Source organism: Hippoglossus stenolepis, chromosome 20 (assembly GCF_022539355.2).
Source record: "Hippoglossus stenolepis isolate QCI-W04-F060 chromosome 20, HSTE1.2, whole genome shotgun sequence".
NCBI lineage: Eukaryota > Metazoa > Chordata > Actinopteri > Pleuronectiformes > Pleuronectidae > Hippoglossus > Hippoglossus stenolepis.
In genome coordinates, this window is record NC_061502.1 from 9,164,728 (window position 1) to 9,176,252 (window position 11,525).

Below are 11,525 nucleotides of genomic sequence, written 5' to 3' on the forward strand. Positions count from 1 at the left end.
GGGGTTTGACCTACAAATGCCTGTTGATGTAAACATTTTAAAGCAACACTTTAAAGCAACTTTTTTTACTTCAAAATAGCCGCTTCCAAATCTTTTGTGAGCAGGTCGGATCACCAGTCAGGCCCAGCAAACCCAAATTGTAGATCAGTTCAAAAATACTTAGCACTCATTAAAAAACAGCGTTTATCTCCAATGTTCAGCGAGGACAGAGTTTGGTGTATTTGTTACAGTGGCAGTTCTTCTGCTTCAGGACGCTGAGGATCATGGGTAATATCCTCCATTCACTTGTTTCAGTTCAGTGACCACACAGATGGATGGGCTTTGTTTTTTCTCTACATTAACACCACTTACCAACAGAGATATTCCCCACATGTGGCTGCAGAGGGCGCTGTTGCTTAGTAACAGTTATATAGTGTTGCTTTAACAGTAGGGACAAAATTGAAAATTCAAATTACAATGACCACCACTAAATATCCATATCATTTATTAATTTCCATATAAACTTATTCAAGTATTTGTGATGGTAAAGATACAGTCCTCCTGACTTTCTTCCATTTTAGACAAATTGTGAGTGTTGATGTCAATGCATGAACGCAGGGACGTCAATTTCATCGGAACCATTTGGAATAATCTTTTAACCTGAAATTAACATTTTACTGTCCTTGTTGAATTTGTACACTTCACGCAGATCTACTGGGAGACAAAATCTCAATAATAATTCTTACAACATACTGTGGAAGTGAACAGAAGGGCCTCAGAGAATAAACTGCATGTGGCAAATTTAGGAGTTTCTATTCCTGTTTTGATAAACACAGTACAGACGCACCAAAGCTACACTTGTTTTTCATTTCAGGCTCCGACTCCATCTGAGCTGCAAAGTGTGAGCAGAGCGCAGAGCTCCGACTTAAGCAAATGTGAGGGGGTGGAAAGAGCTGAAGTTTGGTAAAAAAAAAAATTCCCTTCCTCTAAAGTGGAAACAATCCAACAACTGAGAGTTTAAAGCGTTAGTGTCTGTGAGGCTGTTCCAGATTCTGCCTCAGCTAACACACAGCTTAATAAGATACAAGGAAGAAGGAAACGATTGAACCTTCATCCAAAAACCAAATCACATCTTGCTGATGGAAACAGATCACACCGGTGATCTCTGCTTTCTTTCTCTGGACTGTGCACATCTGTTTTTTACATTTGTTCTTTAAAATGAATTTTCAAAAAAGGCTGAGCACTCTGCTTTCACTGTACTCGGAGAGTGAAAGATGTCTGTGTAGATTCTCCAACAGGATCTGCATCAGAGATTTTGGTGGCAAGCCTTCTAGATGTTGAAAACATCAGACACCAAGCGCTGCGCTTAAAATGAAATAATTTATCAAACAAGCATCGAGTCCAGCTTTTCTATCAATTAAAGTTAACTACTAACCACAATTCTTGTTCGTATACTGGTGACATGAAATGGCTTTAGTACATTTTAGCACCGTCACTGACAGTGAGAAAATAAAAACTGTCTTTCTCTGTGAACTGCAGGTACTGACCTGACGATATGTCAATTAAAAAAAACAACTAATGAAGTTATAATGCGAAACTTGTTTACTCAATGGATGTATAAAATAACAAAAAAAATGCCTAAAGTCTGCAAAACATGCACAACCATGACTTCTGTTAGCAACAAGACTGGGGCTAGCAAATAAAATTATCTTTGTTCACATTCTCCTGACTCAAATTATCTTCTCTGCACAAAATTAGGATTGAAGCAGTTCAACTGTGTAAAATTTTCTCAAAAAAAAAAAAAAAAGAAAGTGAGAAGAAACTAATGCACATATCAGATTTCAACTATGTCGACCAAAACACCTTCGATCTGGCAACTGCAGGACTATTTCCACGGTGAGGACACGGCTGCTTCTGACCTGAGTCACAGACTAACAAGTCCACAAGTCTGTGTTATTCATCCTCTCTGCAGCACTGTCCTGACACACCTCCGCTGTCTTGCTCTAAGCACAGGACCAGCATATTTAAAATGGAGAGAGGGAGTTGTGAGGCTGAGCAGTTCTGCAGTGATCTTAGTCTTTATTCAGCGTGTGGAGTGGAGCAGGCAGAGTGGGAGAGGTGCTCAAACTAGCAGATATTCAGCTAGTAAGCAGCAGCCGCTCCATGCCTGGCACAGCTTCCGTCTGTCTATTCCTGCCCTCGCTCTGTCTGGCAACCTCTCACTGCTGCTGCTCCTCCTCCTCCTCTTCCTCCTGGACCGGGCCCTGGCCTTGTGTTTCTTCCTGACCCTGGGAGTCGTCCTGGGCTTGTGGCTGCTCCTGAGCTGGCCTGGGAGGGGGCGCCGGGGCGGGGGCAGGGGCAGGGGCGGGTGGACGAGGCAGCACTATGATTTGGTGTTGGCGTTGTCGGTAGGCGATGACTGTGCCCAGGAGAAGGGCGATGACGGTCATAAGGTAGAGGTCCCACTCCGGGCCCAGAATCTGGTCCAGGTCCACCTGAGAAATCAGCTCCTTCAGCTGAGAAGTCAAATGAGAAGAGGATGAAGAGACACATCCCATTAATTTCACTTCTGTCCAATGAAGAAGCTTTTAACTTGCTTGAGTCTCCATCTCAAAGCCAAACTGTCACGGCTGAGATTGGGAATTTAGGAGGGAGTACTTACGTTAAAATCCTGCAGGTACTGAAGTGTGTAAATCAGACCCAGCTTGCACAGAGCCAAGAAGACTGGGACCTGGGCATCAGGACTGGCTTCAGCGGCCATGTCGTAGAAACGCTTGGCTAAATGAACGTCCTGCAGAAAACAAATGGAATAAATCTGAATTACAAATGAGTCTGTGCATCTTTGGATTTCAGACCAACAACTACATTAAGTATATACTGCATTTACAAAGCAATATAACTAAGTGCAAATAAATATAATATTGAGGGCGAGCTGATGTTTACGAGTCACCAGTGAAACTAAATGCCCACCTGTTTGATGCCCAGGCCTTTCTCGTGCATGTAGCCCAAGTTGAACATGGCCTGTGCGCTGTGCTGCTGCTCGGACGCGAGTCTGTAGTGGATGACAGCCGTCTCATAGTCCACATCCGTCCCGTAGCCATAGAAGTGATAGTCCCCGAGTTTTATCCTCGCCACAGTGTAACCTGGGAAAGACAATAACATGCATCAACTTTATTTCTAGGGAGTCTCACTCATAGATGGATTCCCAGAGGAGAAGAGAAGCTAAATTATAAAAAGAACATGAGCACTGATGTAAAATAGATGAGCGTGTGTGTGTGAGTGTGTGTATGGACTCACCTTGTGCTGCAGCTCTTGTCCAGTGGAGCAAAGCACGAGGGTAGGTCTCGTTCTCAGTGAAAATCTGTATCCCTTCTGTTTGAAACAATTCACACATAGTAAAGGGTGAGAAAGTTACTTTCTTAAAGTTGTTGTTATTATCAGTAACATGGAAAATGGTCATCATTAAGACAAAGGAGCATTAAGTTAAATCAGTTTTGCTTTTGTTTAACAAGAAGTTAACAACTGTGATTAACCTATGACAACGACCAACTTAATTCATGTGAATGTGTAAATTCTATCATAAGTTATTCATTGTTAGATCATCAAAGAGTCGCACAGCAGAATAAGAAAACTACACATATATAAAGATTACCGTCTTCCACACAGTCAGACGTCTCTCTGAGTTTTCAATGTAAACTAACAGTTTTATGTTATTTAAACCTGATTTTACTTTACACTTCAATACTTTCTTTCCTTCCTGTCAAGAGGAAAATGTGATGGTTTCTCTTACTCTGGTCCAGAATGAAGGCCACGTTGCTCTGGGCCACCTCATAGCCCTGCTCAGCCAGCATCAGATACTGCACCAGCGCTGCATCCGACTCGCCCTCCTTGAAGCTGCCGTAGGCCGTCATCAGACGCTCTGACCAGCGGCCGCGCTCACACACGTTCTTGAAAAGCTGCAGCAAAGACACAGGCACAGTCTGACCACCCAAACAACCAGGCATATTTAACAGTTGCACACAACAGTGTTATTGTAGCTGCGTATGAGAATTGTGACTTCTGATTTAATCATTCTCCAACTGGCAATTCTGTGAGAGTGTAAACAATGACCACTGGAACAAGACTAGAATCAATGATAACTGTTCAGCTCTAATTAAGAGCTCAGTAATTGGTAGTTTATGAGCTTTAATTGATAAATAATTGCTGAATCACAGCAGAGATAGGTCTCTCAATCTCTCCTCATTTAAACATAATAAAGAGAAAGGAGCAGCGGCTGCAGGGTGGCTCACCTCCACAGCAGTGTGGCAGGAGCGCATCACACCTGTGCCAGTGGCGTGCATCTGGGCCAAATTGTAGAAGGCCAGGATGTGGCCTGCCTGCGAGGCCAAGTTGAAGAACTTGAGAGCCTGTTTGTAATCGCGCTTCACACCGATGCCGTCTGGGGAACAAGAAGGAGAAGAGAGAGATTAACAGTGAGTCACACGGAAGAGGAAACAGGTATTCTGGTAAGCAGAAATAAAAGTTATGTGTAGGGAAGAGAGAAAAAGAAATAGATCATTATGTTTTAACCATAGACAGTAAGTAAAGGTTTTCACCCCTGTCCATTGGTTTGTTTGTTTGTGGAAACTTGGTGGAAGGATGGGACATGGGCCAAGAAAGAAACCAGTAAATGTTGGCCGGAATCCAGACAAAGTAGAAGATACAGGATTTTTCTTTTCTCGTTTTTTCCTCCTGACATTTTCACCAGTTTCTCAGCGAATAATTCATGGATCATGATGAAAAAACAGGCATATTAAGGAGACAGATATTTATGAGTGTGTGCAATTTGGTGCAGATCCAAATAAAAATCCAGATCTAGCAAATTTAAATGTGGTTTCATAAGTGGACTGCTGGGCCTTGGCAGACGTGATGTCTACTCTAGTTAAAATCTTCAGATGCAACATGATTTACCGGACCAACAAGAAAGAAGGATGATGTGTAGGATGATGTCCACAACGAGCAAACACCAAACACAGACGCACATCCACACTAATTCCTTAACACTCACTGTAATACATGGTGCCCAGCTGGAGTTGTCCATCCACCCAACCCTGCTCTGCTGCCTTCTGGAAGTATTTCAGCGCCAGCTCATAGTTCTGAAGACACAAACACACAACCTTCAAAAAGCTGCTCTCATTTCAGCACCAGCGAGTCGGAGTGAACGTCTCACAAATCAAACTGCTGAGATTTATATTTCCCCACATCTCTATTCTTAGTGCCAAGAACCGAAGCTGCCAGGATTGAAAAAGAAAAACAATCTGAAAAGTTAAATAAATCATAGTCAAGTCACCTTATGTTAATGTGGAGCTAATATATGAAAACAAATGTAAGGCTCCTCACCACTTGGACACCTCTTCCATATAGATAGGCCATGCCCAGGCCGCTCTGTCCCACTGGATTACCCTGAATGGAAAAAAGAAATGAAAAGCATGTCAAAGCAAACGCTGAGTGAGTGACACATGATTGACACATGTCATCTGAAAGGTAAAAGTGTGCGGTAACAGACACATGTTCCTCTCAGGAGGTATAAGGATAACATTGATCCAAACACCAGAATGGAAGTTCCTCTGCTCAGATTTAGAAAAAGTCAAATATTCTCCAGCTTCTTTCTTACCAGGTCTGAAGCCTTCTTGAAGTACTGCAGCGCCGTCTCGTTGTTCTGAGGCAGATACTCGCTGCCCTCCGAGAACATCTGAGCGACACAAGGAGTCACAGCAATGAAAAACTAAGGCCCGAAATCTAAATACACCACACCACCCACAACAGTACTGCCAAATCATTGGCTTTCTTTATTTTGGAAGGAATTCTGTGCTGCTCTCCAACTATCTGACTGTTTCTCACACAGTATGGGCAACATATTCATACTATTTGCAAACACAGAAGTGGAACAGATGGGTTAAAAGTAAACTTATTAAAAACCCATCTCAATATTTACAGATACAAATAGAAAAAAAAAGTTTGAACAAAAAAAGAGAGCCTTCAATAAAAGTGTGTACTAACAGACAGATAGATTCAACCTCATGTCACCCACCTTTCCCAGGAAAGCCATAGCATGTGTATTCCCTGCATTAGCAGCCTGGTTGAAGTAGTCATACGCCCTCTGTTGGAGAGTTTTAGAAACAAATTCAGTGGTGAAAAAACTACCTCAGAAATAAATTTAAATGATCTTTTTTTTTTTTAAAGTTACCTGGTGATTTTGTTCAACTCCACGTCCTCCATGCAGATGAAGCTGACCCAGTCCTACCTGAAAGGAGGAAAATTACAGAGCAGTCAGGGGAACATTTGGGGTGAACTGAATATTTGTCGTTAACTAAGAAATATCAGTTATTAGATTACAGACAGCAACTACACATCTCAGTGGTAGATATGATGTACATAAGTCAAACTACAAGTAGAAATACTTTGTGAAACCAAGAAAGTCAGAGTTGATTTTGCTCACTTTCACCTATTACTTTGTTGGATGAGGAAAAACTAGCAGCTGACATCCTGACACTTTCTACACTCAAATATTCTAATTATTACAGTGTATATTTGTATTACTTTTCCCCCAGTGAACACAATTTGTATCCATTTGTTATAAGGTCACTCCCACATTTTCAGGGTTTGAATATATTTGGCTGCTTGTTGTATTGAACAAAGGACAATGTCATTGGTTTTACCTGAGCTTGTACGTCTCCTTTCTCAGCTAGAAACTGGTAGTACTGGATCAGGTCCTCCTCCAACATCCCACTGGTGGAGCCCGGGTTCTCCACCTCATCCAGGAGCCTGATCCTCTGCACAGCTGATCCCCCTGTCAGGGACACGTCACTGGCCACTGGTGCCAGAGGGCGGATTGGAGAGAAAGAAAAAGGAAGAGGAAAAACCCTTAGTTAGGTTGTGCCTAAAACAATCATAGTATATTAGATTAAAAGGTTTAATAAGTGCTGCAAATTCTTACCCTGATTTGCCACAAGCTTGTAGTGGGTTAGTGCTGACTCACAGCTCTGGGGAACACCCACACCTCCCCAGTATCTGTATCCCTAATAAGACATAAAAATAATTTGTAATTCCTTATACAGAGAGTGATTCTGTCATTTATTCTCTGACAAACCAATGGACTCACCAGAATCATATGAGCTACCAAGTTTCCACCGAGTGCACCGAAGGTGTAGTAAACCAAGGCCTGAGAAACAAGAACAATTAATGGAAAAGTGTCAGACATTAAATTAATTCAAAGCAACCTTCAATAATCACATTTAACCTCTGAGGCAGAAACAGCTCGATCCAAAACTTGAATACATAACTTAAGTCACACTGATTAATAAAAAAATCACCTTAGCTTGACTCGAGTTAACTCCAAGTCCTGCAGCATATAGAAAACCAAGAGCCTATGAAAAAACAAAACAAAGCACACGGTCACATATTTGATTATCTGCACACTAATAATCAGTATTTATAAAAACAAAATGTCAAAATGTATTTTTCTCACTTAAAATACAGCGGAAATTGCCTGTAGTGAATACACCTGTCCATGTCAAAATTATCACTAAATATACGAACAGATTACCATCTAAATGACATTTGTACATTTATTATGTGAATGTACAGTAACAGAGAACTTTCCTATTTACTGATCTATAGATGAAATTAGATAAACAACTCTGTGGGTCTCTCCTGCTCCAGGTCTGTGTTACAGTCCAATTACATAACACGCCTGCTGCTGTGGAAGATAGTAATTTACTGTAAAAGCCCCAAACCGCAAGCAGAGCAAGAATGGGAGGGTGTGATTAGAGAAAGCTATCACATGGTGCAGGAGTGTGCACAGTAAGCACACGCACTCACACAAACACACAGTGAACTTATGTCGGGAGAGCAGGTAGGGGCGGTCCAAAAACCTTGTACAAATAAAGTTAATTTAAGACAACCTTAGCACAGGAGAGATTGCAGTAGACTGGTACATACATGTCCGTATGATGTCATGTATAATAAGACCCTAAATAATGACTGTAAGCAGATTACTTTATTACTATAAGTAAGCTATTTAACAGCTTTTGTAGAAATTAATTTGCCCCAAGCTTTTTGATCCATATAACTGGTTGATCCCTGTAACTGGGATCACTACAAGCGGTTTCCACTGTTTAAACATTTTGGAGTGGAACTGTACCATCTGAGCTTTGGGTGAGCCTTCCACAGTAAGCTTCTCAAACATTTCTTTGGCCTTGGAGACATTCTGCTTCATGTAGTCTCCAAACAGCATGGCGTACGCCACCTTCTCCATGGCTTTCTGGTGTCCCTTCTCTGCTACTTTCAGCAGCTTTTCATATAACCTGAGAGAGCGGTTGTATAAGCAGAGGTGGTGAGGACAATGTGACCCAGGTATAACAAAAATGATGTGTCCATAACAAACAGTGCTGTGACATCTAAAGCAAATAGGGATGTGCCGACCAAAGTCACACAGTAATAAAGCATATATTTTAAAAACTGAAGCAAACACATGCAGGTAGGGATAAATCCTGTAAGAAGAAAAAACAAGGTTGTTATGGTTGATTAGAACCAAGGGAATAAATCAGACAGAAGAAACTCACTCTTTTTTCTGTGTTTTTCTGCTGGTGGCATTGAGCATGCGCAGGACAGTCTGATACAGCTCCTCAGTTTCCTCTGCCTGCATTCTCTGCTCTGCCTGCTCCTCCGCTTTAGACAGAGGAGAGAAGTCGAAAAGAACATACAGATTCAAAACTTTGGCAACAGTACAGACATAATCATTTTGAAAATGAAAACATGATTTGCTCTCAAACCAGTTTCAGTGGGCTCAGTTGGCTTTTTGTAATAAATGAGACTACAACACTTGTTGTAAAATGTTCAGGCAAACTTTAGACTTACTCTCACAAAACCCCCACTTCTTCTCCTGGTCATAGTCGTAGATTGTGGCACACCACAATCGTCCATCCCCCCGTCCATCAGTGGTACAGTCCATATACTCCTTCCGCTGGAAGAGGAATGGGAAGACACAAGGTTCTCCATGGGCTGTACCTCCATTCACCACTGGAACTGTAGAAAAATGTACCATAGTATTATAATACTAATAGAAATAATGACAATGTAAAAATATCTGGGTATAATGTCATCAAGTCCATTTACTATGTCTCTCTTCTATGAAACAACAGTAATGAATTTACAATTCCATCATAACACATACAAAACTTTTATTTAAATACATTTTATCTATATATTAAGCTCAATATTACACTTGTGCAAAAAGCCAGGAGGAGAATAGTTAAAAAATCCCCAAGTTAAATGACGTAACTGACTGCAAGAGGAGCCACAGGTGCAAAGTGCTGTTAATTTCTCATGGGGTTTAACCGTTGATCCGATCTGGCACTGCCCTGAAACCACAAGCGCTTTCGCTCAATACTGAAACAGGTTAGACTCAACAGAGCTTACAAAAATAACACCAGGACAGATGTGATTTAAGATACAGACCTGAGGGCTCAGATATGTCAGTAAATCTCCTGACTGTGTCTGCCACATAACATGTAATACATAAAAACCTACAATCAAACATGACTTAGGGATTGCATGTGCATGCCCTAAGTAAACAGACAGCTCTGCTCTCATCCTGTGGTTCGTCTGTCTCACTGCACAGTCATTATTTACCACTATGTCTTTATTTGAGTTCAGATTGGAGTCTTTACCCTCTTTGGGTTTCTCCTCAGCTGGAGGAGGTGGGTCAGGCAGGTCCTCCTTCTCTTCTCCCTCCAGTCCATCTGCAGGTGACTCGTCCTCTGGTTGGGACACTTCATGACCGGAGGTCACAGAGGCACCTGCCGCGATGACTGATGCCAGACGGACGTCCTCTTCTTCATTGTCTGGGTCATGATAAGACTGAAAACATGGGGGGAAATCACATATTAAAAACAGGTTGAATACAGCGCACAAGCAGAAAAACTATGTATTTGTGACATTGAGTATTTACAGCAGTGATCCCCATTAGCTTAAACACTAGCATCAATTATCTGCAAACTATGACCATTGTCAAATACCTAGAGTGTGACGTACCTTCAGCTCTGGGCCGTCATTTTCATGCTGCTCTTCATCTGTTGAGTATTAATATCACAGTAAGTAGGACAGTGGTCGGACGTGTTTGCTAAACACAAACAGCTGCTTGGTTTCAGAGAGCTACCGTTAGCAGCTATTCCTCAGTGTCAGACTCAAACTGACTCAAACTGACAGGACTCACCTGATGTTATTCCTCTGACGAAGACTATCAGCACAACGGTCAAAAAGCAAAGTCCTCTCGTCGTCTTAAAACACCTTTTCGACCCCATTGCTGCTGCTGCTGCTGTCAAGCTAACCCTGTGCTAGCTGCGGCTGCTGCTGTTCCTCTCGCCACACATTCAGGAGCAGCCGAGTCCCACCAGAAGCAGCATGAATAAACACACACGGACACGCGAATGAACCCGAATTTCGCTCCGGTTACTAACTCGGATAATTTTAGCTGCCGTGGCTGTCAAAGGAGCTAGCGAATTCCAATGCAAAGCTAAGCTAGCTAGAGTGGTGCTTGACTGAGGCTAATAACACGCAGAAATACCACGAACACGGATCGTTTGCAGAAGCGTCAGCACCTCCGGTTTCCCGCCAGTGACCGAGCGACTCTCTGTGCGCGAAAACATCCGCGTTTCAATGCGAGATGTGAAAAAGCCTCGAGCGTTTACTTTAAATTGACCAGACACTACTTAGCTTCCCATGTTAAGCTCCGTACTAGCGACACTTCCTGTTCTCGAATTATGACCAATCAGGGCGCCGTTCGCACGACCCTAGCCAATGAGCGCGGGGTAGAGAAGCTTAAGCCAATCAGGTGCGTACACAATTATGTTTCTCGGCGATGGGCTCGGCCACGACATCACAACAGAAGGTGCAGGAGTGATCGTGTGTGTGTGTGTGTGTGTGTGTGTGTGTGTGTGTGTGTGTGTGTGTGTGTGTGTGTGTGTGTGTGTGTGTGTGTGTGTTGTGTGTTTGTTGCACTTTTAGACACAATCTGTACAGTTGAATATATGTAATTCATGTAATTATATAATTTGAAGACTGGACTCAGAAAGACACATCGTCTATATGACTGATCTTATTATTATGATGTAAACCTGCCATATTCATAAATGTTTGGGTTTTTTTGCGCTGTTAGGAAATCATACTTTTAAGCATTCATTAGAAAGCTGAGACGATACATTGATTCAGTTTGACATGCTAAAAAACAAAAAGCAATCAAAAGTACCACAGCTTGTAACAATTATTTTTACTTTTAGTTCTCCCCCTCTTGCATTACATTTTTTTTCTTCTATTTTATACGGTGACAGAGAGAGCTCAACACATGCAAACTGGACTTGCTTGTACATGGATTTCTGAAAATACTATTATTAGTGACACTCAGAGCTCCCAGTCACCAATCAAGGGATAGAGTCACTACATAGGGGGTGTGGATGACGCAAGTAAAAATCAACAACAAACCTGATTCCAATGTTAACTAAGGGTAT

The 11,525-nt window shown here is 42.0% G+C and overlaps 1 protein-coding gene across 2 annotated transcripts; it reads right to left on the reverse strand.

Annotated features, from left to right (window-relative positions):
• Positions 1-467: 467 nt before the first annotated feature.
• Positions 468-10,783, reverse strand: sel1l (SEL1L adaptor subunit of ERAD E3 ubiquitin ligase). 2 transcript variants are annotated; one of them, XM_035144086.2, is made up of 21 exons: positions 10,235-10,783; positions 10,054-10,091; positions 9,690-9,879; positions 8,878-9,045; positions 8,583-8,688; positions 8,162-8,324; positions 7,332-7,385; positions 7,121-7,180; positions 6,956-7,037; positions 6,678-6,832; positions 6,206-6,262; positions 6,050-6,118; positions 5,633-5,710; positions 5,359-5,421; positions 5,027-5,114; positions 4,269-4,417; positions 3,770-3,935; positions 3,277-3,351; positions 2,950-3,122; positions 2,642-2,770; positions 468-2,495 (listed from the first exon to the last, which is right to left on the reverse strand). In XM_035144086.2, the coding sequence occupies exons 1-21, from the start codon at positions 10,320-10,322 to the stop codon at positions 2,199-2,201; spliced, it is 2,448 nt and encodes an 815-aa protein (XP_034999977.1). In that variant the 5' UTR covers positions 10,323-10,783; the 3' UTR covers positions 468-2,198. The 2 variants fall into 2 exon arrangements, with proteins under 2 accessions (XP_034999977.1, XP_034999976.1); XM_035144085.2 differs by having other exon boundaries at positions 10,042-10,091.
• Positions 10,784-11,525: the final 742 nt, after the last annotated feature.